Raw genomic sequence first — 25,509 nt, forward strand, 5'->3', positions numbered from 1 at the left:
AATCTTTGAACTTTTTTCATATACTTTTTAGAATCATCTTCCCATATGAAGAATAATTGATTGCCCTGTCAGTGAAGTTGTAATGAAATGCCTTCCCTATCATTAAAGTTGAAAATGGTCGTAGGAGGGGCGGGGCGGTCTCCCTGAGGTCCTCCTAAATGCTGCCGACAAGGACCGGCAGAGAAATGCATTGTGGGTCAGCTGTGGAGACGCACACAGAGGTCCTGCCGGGTACAATCAGTGATCAGTTTAGGTCCAGAGTGAGTCAGTGAAGTCTAGTTTAGACGAGTTGCTTCGGTTTTAAATCTACCTGGATGCTGCTGAGGCTTCTTGCCCTGAAAGACAAATAACTGAGCTCACGGAGGATCAGGTGCTATTGAGTTTGAAAGATAACAAGGCAATTCCAAATAAATATCATCTCATATAGGTAGGAAGGAGTCATATAGTTCTTGAACAATTCTCTGCGTTCTGTTGAAACTTATAAATCCCCTTCTCCAGTAACAAAATGCTCCAGAATCTGATTGACTGGTCAGAGAAAAGAGGATTTATTCGAGGAACTTGTCTCAGGTGCTCAGCAGGATAGAATAGTTTGCAGTCCTGGGGGAGGGATGCATTCATGCTTTTGTCGGTGAAGCAGCAGCGGTAAGGATCCTGGTATGTTTGAACGGACGGTCAGAGTATTTGGTTTCCTCGCAGTCTTCTAAAGAAACCGTTGTGTCTCTGTGGTCGAAGGGTTCTCAGGGTTTGTCACCAGTGATGAGGAAAAGGCATCGAAAGGACTCTTGAGATACACCCTGTCGGTTTGGTGCTGTGTACATGTCTGTGTCGATGCACGCTGAAGTGCGCCTGAGTGCATGTTTCAGTGTGTGTGCATGTGTGTGTGTGTGTGTATGTCTTTGCACGAGTGAGCTTTTCTTCAAGAGTTCAGGTTATATAGCAGCTGGTGTGTCTTCAGACAGACACAAATACATCCTGTCCGAGTTTTATCGACTTCAAATGTGCACAATGACATCAGACCAGGGTCCAGGCTCGTCTAAGCTCGGCTCAGCTCTAGTTAGCATAGATCAGTCCGAAAGAAGTCCGCTTTGTTGTCCCCTTCTGCAAACCGGAGCTGGAAAGCTGCAGGAGTCTCAGAGGAAGGGGTTGTGGCTGTGTGTCTGTGTCTGGGACTGGGTACGTTGTGCTGGTCGTGGAGAGAGGGGGAGCAGGGGCTGCGGGAGGTTCGAGGGGAGGTCCAGGAGTCCGGCGGGAGGCTGCGTGAAGGAGGACGGGAGGATGGGCGCTTGGTGGAGCAGAGGGAGGGGCAGCGATGGACTGTAGGACAGCATGTGGGGAGGAAGCGGGGAGGTGGAAGATGGCCGCATTTGGTTGAGGGTGAGACGAGGCTGGTCACAGTGGAAGGGATTTGTGGGAGATGGGGCGCTCAGACCTGTGAAGACAGAATGTTCTGGTTGGAAAACTTTGAAATAATAACACCATAAGGACTGTGCTTACATACAGACAGGTGTGTTAGCACTGGTTACCTGAAAGGAAGGGGTTATTGTGCATCTTGCTGGGAGGGTTTGGTGGGATCAGAGTGTCTAAATTGACCAGTGAAGCACCCGTAGGTCCCAGGAAAGCCTCTGGAGTCCGACACACTCGTGTCGGAGGGGCGCTGAGCGGAGGTGCCAGCCGGGACAGGTCGAACATCTCCGGGCTGGACGACTCGCGTCCGTTGACTTGAGGTTTCGCGGGTGGATCGGCTCCAAACGGATCCGGTTTGGAGTCCAGTGCAGGAAACAGGTCAGAGTCTGGCCTGACTCCAAATGAATCGGAATCTGCAACGGAAAGAAAAATAGTCAGAGAAATTCAAAGAAGCACAAAGCAAGATGGCAGTAAATGGTTTACTTGGATGACAAGATTAAAAGAAGAATGTAAAAGTTCTTTAAAGCGATAAAGACCTGAGGGACTGGCAGGCTGAGGGGAGGACACCCGGGGCACCTCCTGCTGAGGCTTCTCTTCATCATGTGCAGCGAATGGATCGGACCCGTCAAGATCTAAAAGGAAACATGAAGACAAATCAGAACAACAATCGCTCTGTAACTGAAAGAACCAGGAACGCTGAGTGTTTCACCTCCGTCTGCAGGACTGTCCCAGGCGTCATTCACAGGACTGGAAGCTGCAGGCGCTGCTTCCCAGGGGTCTGCGCGAGCGTCGTCACATGGAGCCCACGGATTAGACGTATCGGAGGAGGGGGGCGGCGCCGTCCAGGGGCTGCCAATCACAGGAGTGCTGGAGCGGACCGCTGAGGAGCGCATGGAGTTGGACCGTGAACACCAATAAAACAGGTCTTTCAGAAACAGAAGCTGAATTTGTGACGCAGCACCGACCTACAGAGTCCCAGGGATCTGAGCTGATGTTACGGGTGGGCGGGGCTGAGTTCCAGGGGTCACCAGGAGGAGGTGGAGGTTCAGGCTGGCCTCCAAAAATGTCTACCAGGTCCAACATGGCAGACTGCAGAAATGAAAAACAAATAAGCATCATCTTACATCTGACCTAATCTAAACACTGGTGAGAATAAATCATGACTTTACGGCTTTAAAACACCTACAAGAACCTAATTTGTCCCACATAATTTCAAATTTCACATAATTTAACAATCAGGCAACAGAACACTGAGATACAACATGATATTCTGTGATAAATGCTGGATTTGTTTGACGGCTATTCAGAAGCTGAGATATAATCTTCATAGCTTTCCTCCGAAGGCTCTGAATGCTCCGGCTCTCTGTGATAGGAATGATATGAATATAATATGACAAATTAGGAGCAATCAGAGACCTTTCCACGAGGCAGCTGGCGACTCCGACAGGCGTGCTGACAGGACTGTGAGTGAGAGAGCCGATGTGCAACAAGACAAGGAGCATGCTTTCAGGGAAATGTCATGCTGAGCTCAAGGTTAGACAGGACGGAGTCATTATCATTCAGCAGGCACCTCTTTCTCCACTGTTTCTCTCTCACACCTCCCTCATTATGCTGATCTGTGTGTTTTTGCCTCATTTTTTTCTTTTTTTTTTCTTGTCTCAGTATCTCGCAGGCCTCGCCACACACTCTGCCTCACTCTCCGAATGCCCGCCAGCAGCCACCCACAAGTGCACCTACCCAACTTTTCAGCGCAAATCTGCCCCCATGTTCGACGCGTGTACCCACACACACACACATGCACCTCCAGCACAGACGCGCACGTGGTCCAGCTCACCTCGCATGTCCCTGGATGGTTCTCTCTCCGGCTGTCATCCAGGGCCTTCTGCAACAGCGAGTCGTCTCCTTGGCGACAGCGCTGCTCCTGCAGGGGCGGCATCGTCATCAGCATTACCGCCATGGAAATGAGTGCACACACACACACACACGCAAACTGACACGCGCACGGCCATTAGCAAAAACACCTCTTCAGCTTGGTGAGCAAACAGAAAGCAGGACTAATGGCTCTTTCTGCTGACATATTTAGTTGAATTGGACAAAACCTCCCAAATCTTCAGCAAGACTTCAAATGAACACAACAAACTGAGTAGTAATATCACTGCCTAGTAAAGGAGAAGAAGTGATGATGACAAATGCACAACAGAGACCATAAAAAGAAGAAAAAAAGAACAAAATGGATTGAGTGAGAAGGAAATGATAAGGGAGACAATAGGTGTTTACACTGATCTGTTCGGTGTGTTTTCTACCTGATGATGATCTTTTTGGTTCAAGCTTTAAATAATCTGTAGCTGTGTGTGTCTCACCCATCGCTATGGTAACAGGGATGAAGATGGGCAAATGTTCAAAATATTTGTAAGATTCTGATTTTTGGAATCATAGAGACACACTGAGGTGTGTGTGTGTGTGTGTGTGTGTGTGTGTGTGTGTGTGTGTGTGTGTGTGTGTGTGTGTGTGTGTGTGTGTGTGTGTGTGTGTGTGTGTGTGTGTGGTGACGATACCTTCTGACTCTCCTCCCGGCTCATGGCTAAAGCCAGCTGAAGCTGCAGCTCCTCCTCGCCGCTGGTCTGGGGCCGGGCCTGTTCCAGGTCTGAGGCGGCGCGGGGCGACGAGGACGAGGCTGCAGAGAGAACCCGTCAGAGAGGTTCCAGGAATAACAAGACTGCAGTAACAAGGCTCAAAAACATGAAGCTGAGGAAGCGTGGAGCTGGTCTGAATATTTTCTGACCTGTACCGCTCTATAGATAATCTGTGTGGGGACTGTCTAACGTGTCTACAGTAGGAAACAAGCTTCTACTGAGCGATGAGCTTGAATACCAGTGTGTGTGTTTCCCTCTAAAGCAAAGTGTGTGTTAAACTGCAGTACTCACAGTTGAAGGAGGAAGGAGATCCTCTGGAGCGGCTGAACTCCTCTCCGTACAGCACGGCCATGCTGGGCTGGCTGGTCCGTCTGCCCGGGTGGTAGGACGGCGGGATCCCTCCGTACACGGCCCCGCCTCCCCCGCTGCCTCCCCCCGCCATTCGCTCCTTTGTCTTCAGGGCCTGACTCCTCTCCTGCCGCAGGCGTTCTTCATCCCGGATGAGACACACCAGTTGGCGGGCCTTTTCCCTCACGTTTGCCCCCTGGTCCCTGCCGTCACGGTCCACATACTGGAAGTCCCGCAGCGTCTGAACCGGGGGAGAAGATTCAAGGTCATCAATAAACCAAAGCACTTCTCCAAAGCAATTCATACACCGGTTTACTGTTTTATCAGTACGGAAGCTGTCAGAGATCTGTCACATATAATTCGTAGCTCTTCAAATGTAATGCTACTGATTGTATTCCCAACAGATGACGTATTTGGGGAACCTCGCTGTTTCCGTTCTATTTCGCTTTGGTTTGAGCCACATGCAGGTCTTTAGTAGGTCACCAGAAGCTTTTGAAATGAAACAGGATTAAGAAAAACGCAGGAAATCCCCAATGAGCTCATATGAGAGTTTGCTGATCATCCAATGAATTATTCTTCTCTGACTGTATCATTGTTATTATCTATAAAGGCTGGTCAGACAAAAAGAAATATAAGCATTTCTATAACTGTAACTGATGTGATTGGAGAAAGAAACCAGTGAGAGGAACTCGAAATATTGACCGTGTTCCGTTTCTTTGAGCATACCTGAATAGTGAACGCGTTCTCACGGCACTGCTGGGCCACTCTCTCCGACCCAGTCTTCAGCAGGTAATCCAGCAGAGTCAGAGCCTGGAGGAAAAACACTGATTATTACCACAGCAGTTTTCCAAAATTACTATTATGCTTCACCTCAGCTCCACACGGCTGTAATTAGACGAGGCGACTCGGAGGAACAGTTAACGCGGGTAAACCCGAGCAGCAGCAGACGAACACATAAAAACACCATCAGTCAGTCACCTTGTAGACGTGCCTCCAGTTCTTGCCGCTGTCATTGAGCCGTTTCCAGACCATGCCCATCACCTCCGCAAACGCAACCACATTGAAGGTCAGGTCAGCGATCTCTGACATGAGAGACGAGGACGGCCCCCAGGGGTCGTTGGACGTGGCCTCGCGAACCTTCACACCAGCAGCACAACAACCATTAGGCCCCCGCTGTTCCGCGTGCATCCAGTAACTTTTCTCAGATATAATCAGATCAGATATCGTTTAAATTTCCACTCTCCACAAGTCCAGCCTGCAGGGTTTGTCCAAAAACATTTGCACTTTAATGAAACTTGAAGAGACTGCAGTCACGATACCTTGATCTCCGCCTCCGAATAGTTGTGCACAATATTCTTCACCTGCCGGCGAAGGGCTGAGGTTGTCATGGTGACAGGTGATGGAGGATATGGAGGGAGAGGGCAACAACAACAAAAAAGGAGATGCTGAACAGATTAAAGGAAGGAGGTGACACGGGGTGAATGGAGGAGGTAGATATGCCAATGAAGGCTCCTCTTCTCAGTCAGGAGTTAAAGAACGCCCCTGCAAGAAAGAGATCATATCTGAATGTCAGCTGAGTGCAGATGTCAGATCGCTCTCATAACACACCACTCGTATTTTTTGGATATCACCAAGTTTGTTTTTCTGAGTCTGGAGAACAAAATTCATTGGTTTAATAGTCTTTTTGTGTTACTTATGTTTATGGAGAGAGCCGGTCCCATCGACAGGTTCTCTCAGTGGGATCCACACCTACAGTCTGTTACACCAACCACTTAAAACCTGCATCCTTCGGACTGTAGGGGAAAATTCCTTAGTAATGGAAACGCCACACAGAAAGACCTTCAGCAGGAGTGTCAAACTTTAGCTGATTGGCCACAAAAGGCCCAGTTTCTTCTTGAGTGGGCCAGACAATTAAAATAGTGCTAGATTATTGTTTTTTCCTTGTTGTGGCTCAGAGTATATGTGACAAAAAAGTCTGTGTAATTGCAAAAAAACAAGGCAAAACAAAAAAAAAATGACTACATTTTAAATTTTAACGATAACTTCAGATGCAAAGATCTAAAATGTCTAAAAAAAATCCTTCTGTAGTTGTTGCTTTATGCATGTTTTTACAAAGTTTCCCTGTTAGCATGGCTTCGAGGCTTTTTTACTGGCAACAAGGTTGCTTGGGTTCCTTGAAGCATCATCCGTGTCTCAGTCTAGGTCCCAGGATTGTATTTTTTCTGCCACTCTTAAGAATTTGTTTTAAACAACATCTGTGTTTTCTTTGAAATTTTTTCACAGTGTCCCTGGTTGAGTGAATGACTGGATTGGAGCCTCTTGCAGGCCACTTTTGGCACACAAGCTTTATGTTTGGCACCCCTGGTCTCACCACTGCACCACTCTGTTGATCAGAGTCTACTAAAATATTTCAATCTGGATGACTTTACCTGGTGAAACTCACACTTCACTGTAACAACCACTGATTCATGTCTCGGCCATCACAATCAGCACGAACACTGTGAACTGAGAGAAAGACAGATGATAGACGTGGGTAAAGCGGCTCTGAAATTGGGGCCCGATCTCTGAAAGTAGGCCGCAGAAAAGCTCTGGTACTCAGGTGTCTGATGAAGCTTCTTTGTGGCTTATTTTATTCAGGCCACTGTGTGCACACACACACACACACACACACATATAGACATGGTGTGTGTGCACGGACTCTCTTGCAACCCATTTTACTCTTCCTAATTCATGTTTCAGAAGAGATCCCTGGGAATTGATCATTGAGGTTTCCTCTGACGCCTCCTCCTCTGCCTGTGACGACATGAAACGTAATTAACCCACTAATCCAAAGCTGAACTGGGGTGACCGCACCAAACCCAACTCTTTTCATCAGTCATACAATCACCGAAAGGTTTGAAAAAGTGCTGAATTGATGAACTCTGTCATGTTCCCATCTACTCTTTTCCTCATTGAGCCTGCAGAAACATTGACAATGTGTAATGACATTTATTTACCATTAAAAAAAAAAATCAAAACAATGAAGTACAGATGACTTTTCTGTTTTTAGGCTTCTACTCTGCCAAAAAGTCCACAACTTTAGCAAACTGTGTTATCACAACTGTTTTTCTGGGTAAGCTGAAGTCTACATTGTGTGTTTAGATGTGCTGAATATATTAGGTATATTGGACAAAAGTTGAGGCTCACAAAGGATTCAAGAGTGTAGATAGGTGGTTAAAGTCAGGAGAAACTCCCAGGGACATGTGGATAAAAGTACACATGTACATTTCCTCTTAATGTTTATATCAGTGTATGTTTGCACATAACCACAGTAGCATTTACATTTTACAGTTTATTCCTAATTTACAGCTGCAACTGCATCTGAAAATAATCATTACCCTCCATGTGTTATGGCACAACTGATGAGCAGTAGCATGTCTTTCCAGAGATTGTTAAAAAACAAGAACTTCAGATTGCAGTGAAACACATCAATGTAGCACACAGACAGCTTTTCTGCAGACTACGAGATCATTTCCAGAATATTTATCAAAGGAGAAAGGTGATTTATTAGTTGTAATTGTCTGAGATTGTGGCTCATTGAACCTAATTTAGAAACATGAACTGGTTACCTATAATCCTCCATCAATCATCATTGAATGCCTGATGCCTTCTGTCTCCCAAAACGAAAAGCACATATATGAAACACATGAAGTTCTGAATTTATTTTGATAGAATCATCTTGCGGGATAAGAATGGAACCAGATGTGTTGCATATAGTCTCCACTTAATGGTTTATTAATGATTATGCCCGCATGTCAACATCAACTGACAGCGGAGCCTTCTCTTTCATCGTGTCGTGATTTCAGTGTTCCTGTTCACCGCTTTGTCCCAAAAGTTCCCCAACAAGTGAGGCGCGCCGAACAGCAGTAAACAGCAGAAACACAGAGGACATGAGATGGTCAGTACACGCAGGGACAAACATGTGAGCACAATTCTAAGAGAGAGAGAGAGAGAGAGAGAGAGAGAGAGAGAGAGAGAGAAGAGAGAGAGAGAGAGAGCACAAAAAGAAAGTACTGCTCAGCAACTTCAGCCAGTATCACCTTTCTGCACAATCATCTTCAGCTCTCTCTCTCTCTCTCTCACACACACACACACACACACACACACACACACACACACACACACACATACACACACACACACACACACGGAGGCTGTGAGCAGCTGCTTTTGTCTCTGTATGTCTTTGAAATAACTGCTCTCTGTTTCCCCTTATCTGATCCTCACTCCAGCATGATATCTTTGTGTGTGTGTGTGTGTGTGTGTGTGTGTGTGTGTGTGTGTTTGTGTGTGCGTTCTTGTATTTCTATCCTTGTCGGGGCCAAATGTCCCCACAAGGATAGCAAAACGTGAAACGACGTGCCTTGTGGGGACCTTTTTCCGGTCCTAAGTAGGAGAAACAGTGTTTTCTTGACCATGCTGTTGTTACTGAAAAAAGTAAAAGTGCAAAAACATTTCTTTAGGGTTAGGCTTTGTTGTGGTGTGGGTTAGGGTTAGGGTAAGGGTCAGGGTTAGGGGCTAGACATGAATGGGAGTCAATGGACGGTCCCCACAAGGATAGAAATACAAGACTGGGCGTGTGTGTGTGTGTGTGTGTGTGTGTGTGTGTGTGTGTGTGTGTGTGTGCGTGTGTATGTGTGTGTGTGTGTGTGTGTGTGTGTGTGTGTGTGTGTGTGTGTGTGCCACAGTTTTAAAAGCCAAGCAGACAGGGGAAGCAGATGAGCTCAATCTAAAAGAAACTGTGCAAGTTTAAAAATACCAATAACAGATGACATGTGTGAACTGATTTTCACCACATCTGCCTTTCAGTGAGCCTGGAATTAAGCATGTGATTGTTGTTCTTAGCAATCCAAGCAGGTCATTGTTGAATTCAATATATCCTGTAGCGGAGCCAGAGTGGGGGCAAGGGGGCGGTCGCCCCAGGGCCCACAAGGTCATAGGGCCCCGTTTCATGAGATGTGTTCATATTTACTCGTAAATAAATTATTATAATAAAATGTGCAGTGTGTGCGAGAAGGTATACGCATATGAGTGTGGGCTCGAATTTGACAATTCTTACATTACGACTGTCCATGAATGCATCAGAGCTGTAAGCCAGCGCTGATTGGCTGTGCGGCATGAACGAGTTTTTTCTTTTGCACTTGATCTGAACTCTTTGGAGGGAAGTTCAACAGTATGCTAAACACTATGCTAGCCGCTAGCGGTACTACCCAAAACCTAACATCGGAGCCACTGGTGAGTCAGTGAAACCTTCAAAAACATTATCTTTATCAGAATGTCGTGGTCTGGTTATGGTCTGGTCTGAATGCTGTGTGGTTTATCTGAATGTGCCTTGTGTTGCTCTCAACTATAAGAGACCGCCGAGTCTATTTTTTTCTAATATACGTGAATTCCAAAAGATATAGATAGCTGTGTCTGTATCTATCTGAATAGATTGTGTAATTTTAGAGCAGCTGTGTTCATTTTATATTTAAGCTGTATCAAAGATGGTACAGATTTAGCCCGTGAGTTTTTATCTGAGCTTTCAGCACCATGGACAGCGGACGCTCTGAGATTGACAGCTGTCAGGCTGTAGTTGTGTATGTGTCTGTGTGTGCGCGGGTGCGTATGTGTATTTGTTCTGCAGAACAAGTTTGTGAACTGGTTTGTGACTTTATTCTGCTTTCTGAGGCATATAGTTTTGCTTGGCTCAATAAAAGTGAGCATTAGTGTGTTGTTTGATGGTAGCATGAGGGATTGTTTGAATGGTAAAGTTACTGTCATAAGGGCCAGAGAATGCTCCGGCCCCTCTGTACTGAGACCCACACTCCGCCTCTGAATATATCAATCTGCAAAATGTGGAGCAGTAGAACAGAAATATAAAACATTGAAGCTAATTCACTCTCTGAGGCTACACTGTGGGTTTTTGCTCTATCACTGGGACAGCAACGGGACTATCGGTTGGTGTGCTCTGAGAATAAAAGACGCTCTCCGACAGCCTCGTGGAGGATTTACAGCCTGAGATATGGGTAGATTCTTCTGACTCAGCCATATGCACTTCATTTAAATGACTCATGGGTGCAGGCAGCAGCTCCAACAACACCTCTGTGGGCCACATTTACTAATTCAAGAGCAGCTGCATGTAGATGGTCCCATCCACTTAACTGGTGATGCTCGGATCTCCAGGGAGCTGGCAGTGCGTGTGTGTGTGTGTCTGTGTGTGTGAATCATTCAAACAGAGGCTTCATGCATGGCATGTATCAGGATACTACACCCAGCAGTGTGGGTTTGATGCATGAAGCTGCTGGTTTGCGTCACCACGTCGTCCACGTTTAGGGACGCGCACGCGCGCTTGTGCGAGCCGTCGTGAGTATTTTGAGGTGTAAGCCGAAACCCAGGTGATGAGACAGGTGGAGAGACATGCAGGTCCATCAAGGGAGGGGACATTGGACACATTTGCGCCACAGTGTCTCTGGGAATGTTTTCCAGGTCTGCACCCCCCCCCCCCCCCCCCCCCCCCCTCCACCCACCACCCCATCCCCTCACACACGCCCCCTCCTGCGGTGGATTCCCTGTGCGGGCTGCCATGTGTAGCAGGAGCCGTCTTTACATGGACAGAAAGACGGGAGGACAGACAGGACAGAGCCACATCCACACTTCAGCCACGCGCCTCTCACCATGTCCGCCGCTCATCTCTGGTCCCGTCCCCGGAGCGGCATCGCGTCTCTCCTCCTCTCTCCTCCTCTCTCCTCCTCTCCTCTCCTCTCCTTTCCGTCCTTCTCCAAAATCCTCAGCGTCAGTGTTTCAGCCCCGTCCTGCGATGGGCTGAGCAGGAGGAGCGCAGTGATCCCTCCGCATCGGGACTGAGGAGGAGCCTGGATCCCGGCCTGGACCGTCAGCGCTCAAATCCGCATAGGACAAGGATAAAGCCCGGCTCACGGCTCACACTCACTCTCACACACACACTCCACACACACACACACACACACACACGGGCCAGGCACGCACAGCAATCACAACCGGGCGCGTAAAGGGAGGCGGGGACAGGAGCATCCCGGGATTTAAAGGGAGTGAATGAGGAAAGAAACGCGCGTCGCTTCAGACTCCCGTGCAGGATAAATACCAGTTTATTGATCTGACAACAGCGTGAATCACACATTTGACGTAAGAGGCAGGATCTCGTGGAGCTGACCAGCGTCTGCTTCATCTCCCGCATTAACCCCATCCAGCAGGTCACAGAGGCAGTCCAGCAGGTCCTCCATCAGGGCATACACCTGGCACATCCAGAGAGAACCATCGAAATAACACACTCGCACAAGAAAAAGCAGATTTGTATTGTTGAGACAGAATTTAATAAAGATGAATTATCCATTTTAATCTGGCAACAGCATGAAGACCCCAAAGGGCTTGATTTGCCTCTGGAATAAGAATGGAAAAACTATATATATATATATATATATATATATATATATATATATATAAAGAGTTACTCTGTACTATAGAAGCAATTTCCACAACAACACACATAATGAGACTTAAAAAGTGAGCCTGCCTAATATTGATATTAATATTGTCAAAAAACCTGAAATAGATGATGTTTGTCTTTGTGCTTGAGGCTCTTTTTCACTTGATTAAATCTTAAGTCAATCACCCAGCTTTTGTGAATTTATCTGAATTAATCTGACTTTCCTTTTACATTTTAAATCCTGTCACTTTGAGCATTTCGAAACATTATTTATTGCGCATCGATCCATGTTTTGTACTCAGTATATAACACATGACTATTTCTGATGACGACATGTTGTGTCCAAACTGTGACCTCTCAAAGGTCTTCCATGATTGGCTGGGGTCTTTTCCAGCTGGAGCGAGGATGGATGATTGAAATGTGCTCATGAATTACAGGAAGAAGGCCAAGGCTTTGTCGGAAAGATGGAATGGCACATGGCAACTGCAACAAGACACCTTTGGGAATCTGAAGCAGATGAAAGAGCGGGTGTGTCCACCAGTGTTTGCTCCCCTGTAATGTTGTGGTGAATTAGATATTAGGGAGGGAGACTGCAGCATCACTTAAGCTCAACATGATGGGGATTATAGTGGAAACACTGCTTTACTAGATCACCTTATCCCATGAATCACTGCCTCTCTCAATGACCAGCAGTTTGACCAGCATGTTGTTGGATAAGAGAGGTGAATTCTCCAGACCAGGGGAGTCAAACACATTTTAACTGAGGGTCTCTTACAGCCTAATTTCATTTTGAGTGCGCTGGACATAAAACAGTGCAATAATAACCTTTAAAGTTAAACTTTAAAGGTTTTCTTTATACAGTCTGAGCATAAATAAATGACACAATAATGCATTGCCTTCAGAGGATAGCATACTTGCCTTTTTGTGCAGAAGCCTTGTGTAAATGAGTTTCAGCTCTGGGTTTACATCTGGAGCTGGTTCGCTGTAGATCTCTGAACAGGCATCAGCCGGTACGCCCGACTCGCTCCCCAGCTTGGCCCTTGAGCTTTTTCCCACCTCCTCTCTTTTTCTTCCCTGTTTCTTGGTGTCCTGCAGAAACAAGGAGAGTTCAGAATAGAAAAAAGTGAAGATTTCAGCATAGCTGGCAGGAGAGACTGGGTGACAGGTTCGGTTGGTCGATGTTGTGTAAATCATGCACAACAGTTTCCACATTCATGAAGTGTCCTGTGCTGTTTGAGTGTGGTTGTGTGTGTGTGTGTTTGTATCAGACGTCTAAGAGCAGTCCAGGAGCGAAGACTTCACACAGCCGAGGAGCAGGAGCACATTTTCACACAGTGCCGGGTTACCATGGCACCCTGGGAGTAACAGGCTGTGTACCTTTTCATATGAGTCAACCATCACACAGACGAGAAAATCAGTCAGCAAAATCTGGGCTCATTTTAAAATGCTGCGGATGGTGGAAAATGTAGCAGTGAATCATTGGGCAGGAGTAGGGAAAAGTCGAATGCGATAAAATGAAGTGGTAACAAGTTTACATTTCATAAGGAAATTATACAGAGACTAGTTTGGGTCCTTAATAATTGAATTCACAATAACTGTTAAATGTAAGACAGCACGGCCATCAGAACTTGGCTTTGCAAATGTATGCATCAGTGAAAATAAGCCGGTAGGTGGCCAAGCTGTGTGGAGACGGTGAGTAGTAACGCAGCAGCAGGAGCCTGGTCGAGTGGAGAAGGTGATTCATGTTTGGATCAGCTGAAGTCATTCTCACAGTACATGAAACAGGATCCATATTCAAATGTGAAAATCACACTACACTCTGCTGCCACTCTGTGGCTGAACATGTTCAGGTTTTTGTGATGGATATTCGTCACACACGGAGATCATGCTCTGAAATACATTTTCCTCTCACCTCAAAACATTTGTCAACAATCGAGGGCTTGGACTTTCCTTTGTTGTCATCTTTTAAAGTGGATCTTGTCCCACTCTCCCTCTCTTTACTTTCTTCGTCTTTATTTGAATCTGTGGTGTAAAACAAGGTAGAAATTGGTCAATTCCATCACCCACACCATCCAGCCCATGCCTGAGCCAAAGTGTGTGAGTCTCACCAGCGTCACAGGCGACAGGTTGATCATTTCTCTCAGTCCACGTCTCGCTCTGTGGGAGGCCCAGCAGGCTCCTGAGCCTCGTGGCTTCATCAGCCATCTCTTCCAGCAGTCTCCCCATCAGCTGCTGCCTGCAGGGGGCAACAACACACCGCTGTCAGGCTGGGGCTGGCTGCAGCAGCAGGTGTAGTGTGCTGCAGAGCAAGATGTTATGAAAGCAGAGCTACATGACTCATGTGAAGGGATGGACTGGAACAGAAAAGCCGCCCTTTTTGCTGCAGAGATCATTCACCAAATGGTCAGAGCAGAGCCCAGTGTGGAAATCTAGACAAGGTTTTACATGGTGCCTCCTTCTATCAGCGAGAAATTCTATAGTGTGGTTTTACCATCGTCTTTAACTTATAAGAAAGCACATCACCAAAACTACATGACTAAAATAACATAGAAATGATGATGAAAAAAAGAAAAGCCTGGTAGATGCATGATATCTATATGCATATGGATATAATACACAATGTATTATTTCAAATACGCATATTAGATTAGATACAACTATATTGTCATCACAGTAAATTGTTGATTAGCAGACGCAAAGAAGCAGTAAATTGCTGTTTAATATGCGTGGGAATGCTCAGTTATGCTGTATTAACAGATATTATGGTATTTCAGAAAAATAACAATTAATAATGATTTTTTATTTCAGCAATGATCTAAAGCTTAAAACAATCACCTTGCTTTGGACATTGAATTGCAACAAAGAAACAAACTATGATTAAAAATGTATATAAAGATGCATAAAGGTGTGAAAAAGAAATAGTTTTGATCAACTGCTAAAAGCAGGAATAGTAGGACATGGTTTTCAGTTTAAGTGTAAATAGTAGTGACTAGTTTGAATATAATTATCATGAATGTTGATTTTGTCCCGTCCCCCCCCCCCCCCCCCCCCCCCCCCCCCCCCCTCCCCCCAATTCTGTAGTGCCCCCTGGAGGCCGCGGAGCCCTGAGGCCGGCCAGCTGTGGGTCAGTGTCAGGATCAGAGCCACTCTGGTGTCTCCACTCCACAGGAGGCTCTAGATTGTTTCTAAACTTCCGCATGGCCAGTCCATCAATATCCAGGAGCTAATGTGTTCATGCCTCACCCAATCACGCTCGCTGATAGGTGGTGGTGCTTCAGATCAGAAGATTCAGAAAGCTGCAGAAGCAAAGCGTTCACCCGTGCGAGGCCCTCCTCTCTGGTGAGAGAGTTCTCAGACGGTTCTTCATCAGGCAGAGACAGCACAGCCTCAAGAATGGGGGGGAAAAAAAAGGAATAAACTAATTCTGCTTTCGTCTATTGCAGTATTATGAAATAGTTTTTTGTTTTACCAGCCGGAGAGAATCAACAGACAGGTCCCAGGAGGGTCCCTGACTCGCCTCATCCCACAGTCTCTTCAGATTCTGCACTGGCTCATGAACAAACTGCAACTGAGAACATGCATTTTACAAAATATCTATAGGGAAACAGAAATTGAATCAAACATTGATCTAAAGCAGGGGTGTCCAACATAAAGCCCACGGGTCAAAATGGCACCCACGAGGTTCTAATCCGGGCCGCTAAACCACCAAGCAATTTGTAAAAATTTCAAAGAAAACACAGATTTTTTTTCAGGAGATTTCTGATAACGGACACGTTACAACAAAGTTGTTGATGCTGCCCTGAAAGCTGCCTCACTGATCAAAGCCCTGCAGTCAGAGTGATTTGATAACAGGTGAGTTTTTCCTGTCATTGCCCACAGTTTAAATCCTTCATCACACACAGCAGTTTTAAAATTACTGTCAAATGTGAACCATTTTAACAAGTTTATTTCTGTATTTTCTCATTATTTTGTTCCACGATTCCATTATAAATGGTGTACTTGAATCTGTGTGCTTTTTTTTAATACTTTTTAATGTTTCTTTACTTTCCACACTGATGTATAGTTGGGATTCCATGAATGTGAAAGGTGTCTTTACTGAGAAGCATAGAAATATTCTTTTAGTTTTTTATTCTTTTGGTAACTGGGGAGTATTTAACTCTTGGCTTTTTGCCTCCTCAAATACACCTAGAAATTAGTTTATCCCAGAGCATTGATTGAGTTTGGGGGACCTCTACTGGCAGGGACAGGAACAAGTAGAGGAGCCTTGGTTATTGATTTTTGTTTTACAATCTATTTCATATCTATATCTAACTTGAGTTAAAATCCAGTCGTAAATTGACCATCTGGCAATGTTTTTTCTTAACTCTTCATTTAACTCTCATAATTTGCTTTGTATAATGTTAATTTAAATGATTATCAATCAATCAATCAATCAATGTTATAATTGTAACACTGAGCTATTTGATCTTTATGGAGATAATTTTGTGTCTTTATTATTCAATCAATCAAAAAAGGTTTTGCAAACAAAAAAGAGAGTTGAGACCAAAAAACATAAAGTTGCAATCAAAAAATAAAAGTTCAATCAAATAGAATAAATCTAAGAACAAAATTATTTAAGTGGCAACCCCACCAAATTTTTTTTGACATCAAAACAGAAAAAAGCTTTGGTTTTGAATTGTGAAGTTTTGCTTGCAAGCTCAAAAGTTTTGGTTTTGAATTAAAAAGTTTTGGTTGCAAATTCAAAAGTTTTGGTTACGAATCCAAAAGTTTTGGTTGCGAATCCAAAAGTTTTGCTTGCGAATCTGACTGAACCCAGTGGGCGGGGCCAACACTAGTGGAAGAGAGAAGAGCTCCTATTGGTCGCTTTGACCTCGCTCCTCCACCGCCTGTCTCCGCGCTGTTGCTGCTGCTTCCGCATTGGTAAAGGCCAGTAGATATTACAGGATTATTGGCAGTTATCCATGCCCAACCATGGGCCGAATTTTGTCCCGGTTTTCTCCTCCCGAATGATGCCAAAGGTCTGATTGTCAGGAGTATGTAAATGAGTTCGGGTCCGATCTTCCTGTAGTGTGCGGTGTGTTCCGAGAGGTTTTTTTTTTTTTTTTCCAATCGGAGCCGCTCGGGAGGCGTTGGAAGCCGAGATCGTAGATAATGAACATGTTTAATATTTCCGTTCGCAAATCCTGTGGTGTGCGGTGCCCTGCTAGACCATCAGCTCAGAGCCGACCTGTCCACACCCTCAGAATAAAGCTCCCTGATTGGCCGAACAGTTCCGTTTTGCTGAGGTGTTGAAAAAAAAATCCCCTCTCAGCTGTCAGAGCTGGAGACATGAATATATGTCTTTGAAATATATTCACTATATGACAGTGAAACAGAAAAGCTAAGTAGTGCAGAAAACGAGAGGTTATTCCTCAATAACTGTGTCGCTCCTGGATGAACTGTATTTCATTCAGACCCAAACCCAGATCTGGTTCACTCATCTGCAGCTCGCCAGTCCTGCAATAATCCCAATGTTTCAATTCATCTCCATTATTAACCATCACGAAAGAATTGCAAAAACAACTTTCTGAGGACTTGGACGTATAATGAAACTTTTTCCTAATCAATGCATTTTAATTCTGGTCTAAACCATTCGATCTGGGGACAAAAAATGATGATTTTTTTAAAAAGTAGCTTGTCCGTCACAGATTGCGATAACTTATTTCTATACTGTTTCTCTCTGGAGTGAAACGTAAAAAAAAGAAATAAACACACATGAATGAGCTAAATTATTATCAAATACGGGGTACATGATAAGAAAATGATGTCAAACTACATATGTTCCCCTCGTCTATACTGGAACATTTAAACTTTCTGACAGTAAACACTCCGTGCTGCGCGCGAACGGGATGGGGGGGGGGGGGGGGGGGGGGGTGCTCTGAAAGAACTGAGCCAATATGAATGAATGACGTGAGGGAATAAGCTCTCCGCTTATTATTAATAGTGGAGATGAATGTAAACACAGGACTGAAGGGAAAACGCTCAAAATCAAGTTTGACTCCGCGAGATTTTGAAGAGCGAGGAGCCGATTCTCTAATGAACAATCTTCTCGTGTGTTCCACAGGACACCACACGCTAGAAGATCAGGAGAGGAAGATCTGGTGCGATCTATCCTCTGTTGTCTTCCAGTGTGTGGTCTCTGAATCGGGGAAGATTGAAAAAAGCCTGCAATGTCTACTGGCCTTTACCAATGCGGAAGCAGCAGCAACAGCGCGGAGACAGGCGGTGGAGGAGCGAGGTCAAAGCGACCAATAGGAGCTCTTCTCTCTTCCACTAGTGTTGGCCCCGCCCACTGGGTTCAGTCAGATTCGCAAGCAAAACTTTTGGATTCGCAACCAAAACTTTTGGATTCGTAACCAAAACTTTTGAATTTGCAACCAAAACTTTTTAATTCAAAACCAAAACTTTTGAGCTTGCAAGCAAAACTTCACAATTCAAAACCAAAGCTTTTTTCTGTTTTGATGTCAAAAAAAATTTGGTGGGGTTGCCACTTAAATAATTTTGTTCTCAGATTTATTCTATTTGATTGAACTTTTATTTTTTGATTGCAACTTTATGTTTTTTGGTCTCAACTCTCTTTTTTGTTTGCAAAACCTTTTTTGATTGATTGAATAATAAAGACACAAAATTATCTCCATAGATCTTCTTTAACCTCCAATTAGAGTTTAATGATTCCCGTGTGTGAGTGCTAATATCTGTGTTTTGGAAATGCTGAGTTTACATCCTGAAACATCCTGAAACATACATCCTTATGCATCTAGACGTTGATAAATGTGGGCAGTGTTTTCTGTGGTTGTTGATGGATAACATCTTAGCACTATCTTGCTAAAAACGTATGACTTTGAGGGATGTAATTACAAAAATATATGATAATGAGTAACATGTTTTGAGTCATCTTAACAGATTTTTTTTTCTTTATTATGAAAATGCCTCAATAAAACCAGCCAGAGCTGGGTTTGTACGGTAATGTAACATGTCTGCTGTATAGTGCAGAGACCACATTGACAGTTTGTCATTTAATGATTGTTTTTATGTGATTATGACTGCAGTGACATGAACGGGGAAGCTGAGGAGGGGAAGCCATCCTGGCCTGATCAGACTCTCGCCTACAGTGCCAGCTATCTGACACTGAATCAGTTGGCGTGACTAAGATTCAGTCTGAAATAAACACGAACAAAAGAATATTCTGGCTGAAATGCATGACACATCATCGTCAAACTGAAACATCCGCATGCGGGAGGAACACTTTTTAGAGGACGCTTCTCTGAGTTCGCCGATCGATCAACAACCTTCATCACCACACAGAAGAGTTTCGTTACGAAAGGAAACTGCTTGAACCAGTAAGTCTTCACCTTGGGGTTTTGGATGAGGAACCGCTGCTCTTCAGTGATGTAGAGCTCCTCGGGAGAGGCGGGTCTTTCTGGGGACTGGACCCCCAGCATCACCTCATCCACAATAGACTGACACATTTTAACCACCACCACTTCTTCCAGCTTGCTCTGCTCACACACAACAACAATAAAACGGAAGCAAAAGCAAGCTTTTAGTGAGAGTATCACGGCTGGATGTGAGGCAGAATCCCCAGCAGTACCTCTATGAAGAGCCTCTGATCTTTGGTCTGGTCCCGGGGCAGGGCCACGCCCCTCAGTGTCACCTGGATGGAAGCTCCTTGCAGCAGCAGGGGATGGGTGTTGAGCTGCCAACACTCAGCTTTGATGCCTGCCTCTTCTGACGTGAATATAATCTCCAACAGGTGTGTGTCACCCGGAGAGATCACGCCTGAGAGGGAAGCAAAAGAGCCGTTCAGTGCTGGTGGAATCAAATGATGAACCGTCATCGTCATCGTCATCATCATCATCGCAAACTGTGTGAGATTATATTTGTGTGGCCGTTTACCAGGGGAAGAATCAAAGTAGAAGGGTGACTTCTTTGTGCGTGAAGGCAGGATACAGAAGCTGGGCTTTCTGGGAAGTTTCTGCCAGTTAAAGTAGACGACGGTGCTGCCTTCATTCTGCAGCTCCAGGTAGGAAATGTCTATTTCACCCGTCAAGGTCTCAAACGTTACTGTGCTGCTGATTCCCACTTCTCCCTGATGAATGAGCGTTGAAGACAGAGAAGAAAATAAATGAATTATGACACAAAGACACAGTTATGATTCACCAACTCCTTCAAAACATAGTCAGTAAGAGTCTGTGAAGCCAGATCATAACATCACTGCAGGCGAATGAATCACCGGCTGCTGAATTTAATCTGGTGTTTATTTGCACATTATGAATTCTATAAATGCAGTGTAGATGCTGAGGCCATTCTGCTGCGTTCAAACATCAGTAGTCATTTTTTATTTATTCTGACCAATGTGGCAATTCAAACATCAGTTAGGCTGCAACGGCATTTAAAAAGAATGCTGTGGAAGTGGTTAGAGCTGCATGTTCTCCCTGTGCTCGCCTGGGTTTTCTCACGGCGGTCCAGGAAGGGAATCGGTGTATAGATTAGCCTTTATTTATTCAGCTCACTTGTGGATCAGAGAAATCAGAAGTAACTCAAAAAGCCAGGCTTGAGTAAAGGCCTACCTCTCTTCTAATGCGGTAAGAATTCATGCTGAATAAAAACATCTTCATACCTGTTTGGTAGCAGAGTTTCCTGTCCAGGTAGCAAGCTGGCCCGAAAACCTCAAGGCAGGGATGCAGAGAGGCTCTGATTGGACGTCGTGGTCGTCCGTCAGTGAATCACTTTAGATGACAGCGAGAGAGCAGGATCAACCAAAACAAATAACTTGAGTTTTGTATAAATATGGAAATACAGTCATCTTTATATGATTTTGCATAATATATTTCCTGTGGTTGACACAGTGAAGGACAGGTCAGTATGCTGTGCTATAGCTGCATTATGCAGTGTCTCGTTTGGTACATTTCTTCGTGAAGGAGCTCAGTTCATCAGCCATCTCCTTTAATAAAAAGCCATGGGATCAAGCACTGACCTTCAAAGTAGCCACAGATAAGATAAGTTTATCAAACTTGTCTTCAAAAAAGTAGAATTTGGACCGCAGTGCAGAAAGACAGCTTACATTTGCTTCTCCTCCGCCTTGTCCTTGAGCTCCTTCTCCTTTACTTCCCTCTCCACCGAGCGACTCTGACACGCTGTGATCAACGGCTTTCCAGAGCCAATCACCTGCAGCCCGCTGACGTCCTGCAGGTAAATTACCACAAAAAAAACCCCCAAAAAAACGTGGTTTTGAAAGATGGGGTCAGGTCAAAATGTGTATTCAACAGTATTATTCTGTGTGTTGGACGGCGATCAAGGCTCTGCATCGCTTCATATCTAAAGGTTTCACAGAGGAGAAAAAGTAGGTGTCATTGGAACCCACACAGAACACAGTTCTGAATAAACTGAAGCTCATAACGGAGTTCAAGCAATGTCCTTCAACCTTTTCTGCGGCAAACTAACTGTAATGTTTTGCTCTCCACTTTAACGCTTTCGAGCTGGACGGGAGTAAACCCATTCTAATGTTCCCCTCTGATTCCAAACCTCTTCACGTCTGGGCTCGGCTCTCTCAACATTTCTCTTTACGCCTCTTGTAATTGCGCCTGCTGTCAAAACAAGCTCCGAGCGTCCCAATCATCTCGCTCTCTTTCCGTGTTTGTCACCCAGCCATGGACAAATCATCCTGCTTGACAGGACGATCTGTTTCTGTCCGTTTGCCAGAACGTCCTTCGGGCCCTGAGGCCACATCACTCACGACAAATCACATCCCACCCATTTTCTCTCAATTTGCCAACAAAAAAGTGTGTATGTCCAGCCTGTGTGTGTGTGTGTGTGTGTGTGTGTGTGTGTGTGTGTGTGTGTGTGTGTGTGTGTGTGTGTGTGTGTGTGTGTGTGTGTGGACATAAGTGTGATGTGTAGCAGCAGAAAATGCAAAAAGCATGAATTCTGAAGACCTCCTAATAATCAGCACCTGTTCCTTGGGGTGTAATTGATTCCAAATGGGAACTGGCTGTGCAGAGGAGTCCATCTGGGTTTAAGTGTTTTCTTCACAACTGCTTCTTTGCGCTGATGGAGTCATTGTGATGCAGGGAGAGAGAGCAGCGAGGCCGCTTTGTCCCTTTTCTTTTGGCCCTGTTGGTTCTTGCAGATCTAAACGGTGCATCTGTATGACTGGGCACACTCCACCTTTCATAACCGTACCTTTTCTGTGTTTTCATCTCATTATGCATGTGTGCACCCTGAATGTACATTTTACAGGCGATCGCATACAATGTGTGATTTGCACTCCGATCTGCGAGCAGTTTTTCGGAGTGTGTCGGTGTGTATTCGTGCCTGGGCGAGCTGCTTGTGAGGATACAGACTCATTAAGCAACAACCTGAGCGTCGAACTGTGGGTGTGAGCAGCTTCAGTGGGCCGAATCCTTCAACACTGAAGATGTTTGTGTTTAGTCACAAACTGAACACTGAACACAAAGTTGTGGGCTTGAATTTCAGATTTTTAGCTCCTTTTCAGGAGAAAATCTAAACAAAATTGCACCATACTCTGGATGACAACAGTCGTGTTTCCATGTTGCTGCAGGATACAGTAATCTAGCAATTTACTTCTTCCAAGAAGTTCATTGTAATGAAAGTCAGGCATGAATCTGTTAAAGAATATACAAAAAAAGATGAGATCGTGTTTCTACATTGAAAGCCTGCAGTGGCTCTTTACTGCAGAAACTACACTGAAGGCATCAGATGTTACATATCAACATCCAGCTGATCGTAGCTGAGACTGGCTCTGTGGTGGAGTGGTTAGCACGCTGACCTGAGAACAAGAAAGTCTTTGGTTTGAGCACAGGTTGGGCTTGAACATCTTCTATGTTTGCATGTGCTAACTAATCATATCTGGGTTTTTAATGGATATTCAGGTATCCTCCCAAAGTACAAAATACTGAATCTGAGCCTAACTGGTGACCCTGAATGTCACGACATGAATGCGAGTGTTTGGCCTGTGATAGCGTGTGGTGTGTGATCCTGATACAGCCAGAGTCAGCTCTATGTTCGTTCACTTTACCTTATCATGAAATCTATAAAGGGTCTGATTTAATTTAATGAAATTATTTTTATCCAAAGCTAAAGACTGCAGACTTTTGACAGTTTAAAACTGGAAAATAATTAGCTTTACTGGTTTGTTGGTGTCCGACAGAAGCTCGCCGAGCTGCTGGAACTGCTGCTGGAGGTATGATCTCCGGCCCTGAGTCTGAGACACTGGATCCAAAGAGTCACCACACTGAAGTCCTACACAATGGAAAAAAAAAAATCCCATTAAAGCCACAGAAGTAGTGTCAGGCAGGAATAGATTCAGTGAGCATTAAGACATTGCTATTGACAGTTAAACAGTTATTTGTTTTCATTTGGTGCACAGTGTATAAAGCATCACATTGTTTTGCAATTTATCCAAATTCTAGAGTTTGGAAACAGGTTGGAAATGAGGCTGAAGACAAAAACTGAGATGCAGCTTGAACGTACCTGACTCCTGGCGCACACGGTTGGGCTGCCCCACACGTGTGACGGCTTTCCGCCTCCCCAGTTCAGTTTGAGTCAGAGTGGCAGTGATACCACTCACTTCATCTCCATAACGCTGTGGGAGGCTCCAGAACTCACTGCCCACACGGCAACCCTTGAGAGGTGAGAGCACACCGGAAAAAAAAAAATATCTGCAGAGAAACTGGTTTCAAATGTAGTTATCAAACTGGGAGGACATGAGAGGAAAGCATACATAACCAGACTGGATGAGCGGCAGCGCCTGGCTCAGGAGTTGCTTCTCTTCTTGTGCTTCTCTGAAATGGTTCGCTTGGTTCATCAGCAAATGTTCAACTGGCCTGTCGAGCAATCCTTGAAATGAAGGAGAGAAAAACAAGACCTGAATGCAAACCATAAAAACCTTATTTTGATGAATTTCATCAAAATCGGTTTTGTTTGACAGCAAAAAAACTGCAATTAAAGGGTCAAAGACAAATAACAAATGTAGTTGGTCTGTATAAAACGGCATTTACTTAATATCTGAAACACACAAAACAAGCAGACTTGGATGAGATATTGTTTCTGCTGAATATCAGCTAAACGGTTGGAAATTTTGAGCTTGAGAAATAAATACAGCTCTTCATTTTTTTGCACTATGATTCCACATCAGAGCCTGTGATTTCAATCCGGCATTTGAGTAAAAAGTTCAATTCGTATTTCTGCTTTTATCAGTATCTTTTCTTCACTACAAAAAGCCTCTTCTACCAAAGAGCTTTTGCCCACCAGATAATCGGCTCTGTTGCCGTCGACGATGTTCCATATGTGTGTCCCAGTGGTTCAGGGCGTTTGTTTCTCTGTTCCTGTGACCCGGAACGTTCCTGTCTCTCAGTGTTTTTGAGCGGGGACGTTCAGTGATCTCAGAGAGGGAATCTGACACCGACTTCGGTATTCGCTTTACCAACTGAGAGAACAGAGGACAGCTTGGGTTACAAATGCCGTAAAGTTGGTGTCACTCGTTAATCTGCTGTGTAGAAGATGTTCTGCACTTACGTCGGTCTCTCCTCTGGCTTCGAGGCAGCTTCTGAAATCCTCCAAACTGCCCAGGATGCAGTGCGGCAGGAGCATTCCCTGGCTGTCAAACCGAAGTCGCTGAAGTCCTGGGATGAGCAGAGAAGACAGAAATTAAAACAACTGCAATAGGAACCGTCTCTGGAATGTGCATTACTCTAACATGAGTGTGAATGGAAGACACTGACCTGTGCAGGTTGCAGGCTCAGAGTCAGAGTCCATATCCTCATGTGTCTCTGGAGAATGTGGTATTTCAAGAGGCTGTCATTATATTGATAAAGAAAAGACAACAACAAGAAATGCGTCAGACATGTTTGCATTTTATTTAGGTAACAAAAATCCTTTCCTGAAAATAAACTGGGCTATAAATGAAATAAGCTTGCTTTATTCATGATATCCGTGTCTTCAGGACTGTGCTTCCTGGTGTGAGCTTCTTCAGCTTCTTGGTATCTAGAGGAGAGTAAAGACAAACTGGCATCCTGGATCCTCAATGATCTCCACTTAAATCAATTTTCACATGCACAGTCTGGTTTCTCTTTTGCATCAGTTTCTGAGTATGTTTTACATTAGCACATGAACAATAACTTGTCCTTGGTTTTTCTTTAAAGATTCCATTCAAAAACAGTTTTTCTGATTCTGGTTTTCTTGAGGAAAGAAATCATTGCTGCATAATGTCAAATCAATCAGTGAAAAGTCATCGTTCTTGACACTATTTTTCTTCCACTAAAGGTATTGCCTCCCTTGTCCCACTCCCTGTTCTGCTTGTAAAAGTCCATTTAAAAATGTTGTATTTACAAGAGAACACATGTATAAATGAAAATGGAAAGGAAATATTATAGTCAGTACTACATTTCAGCAAATACTGATACAAAAAATTAGCCACATCATCTGTCAAAAAAAGTAATTTTTTTTTATAAATATTTTTTAAAATTAACTGAAGTGTTTGCTTTGGTCCATTTCTTTTGCTGTGAGAATGGTTGTATTATCCATTTAGCTCTCATCATGGTAAGAATTTGCCATAGTGTATGATAAAGAATCGTTCTCTAG

At 44.5% G+C, this 25,509-nt stretch overlaps 2 protein-coding genes across 2 annotated transcripts; both read right to left on the minus strand.

Annotated features, from left to right (window-relative positions):
• LOC115390924 (epsin-3-like) lies at positions 1-5,826 on the minus strand. The gene is made up of 11 exons (XM_030094974.1): positions 5,705-5,826; positions 5,364-5,522; positions 5,112-5,195; positions 4,329-4,626; positions 3,960-4,078; positions 3,239-3,325; positions 2,370-2,493; positions 2,114-2,284; positions 1,941-2,036; positions 1,524-1,817; positions 1-1,429 (listed from the first exon to the last, which is right to left on the minus strand). Exons 1-11 carry the CDS (start codon positions 5,771-5,773, stop codon positions 1,131-1,133), a joined length of 1,800 nt encoding a protein of 599 aa, XP_029950834.1. The 5' UTR covers positions 5,774-5,826; the 3' UTR covers positions 1-1,130.
• Positions 5,827-11,554: 5,728 nt separating this feature from the next.
• Positions 11,555-24,684, minus strand: LOC115389841 (MYCBP-associated protein-like). The gene is made up of 17 exons (XM_030093409.1): positions 24,651-24,684; positions 24,445-24,551; positions 24,178-24,355; positions 23,651-23,766; positions 23,401-23,551; positions 23,057-23,169; positions 20,972-21,093; positions 20,528-20,636; positions 19,804-19,996; positions 19,499-19,686; positions 19,260-19,406; positions 15,338-15,436; positions 15,112-15,254; positions 13,977-14,104; positions 13,781-13,890; positions 12,787-12,942; positions 11,555-11,677 (listed from the first exon to the last, which is right to left on the minus strand). The coding sequence occupies exons 1-17, from the start codon at positions 24,682-24,684 to the stop codon at positions 11,555-11,557; spliced, it is 2,217 nt and encodes a 738-aa protein (XP_029949269.1).
• Positions 24,685-25,509: the final 825 nt, after the last annotated feature.

Source organism: Salarias fasciatus, chromosome 6 (genome assembly GCF_902148845.1).
Source record: "Salarias fasciatus chromosome 6, fSalaFa1.1, whole genome shotgun sequence".
NCBI classification, from domain to species: Eukaryota; Metazoa; Chordata; class Actinopteri; order Blenniiformes; family Blenniidae; genus Salarias; species Salarias fasciatus.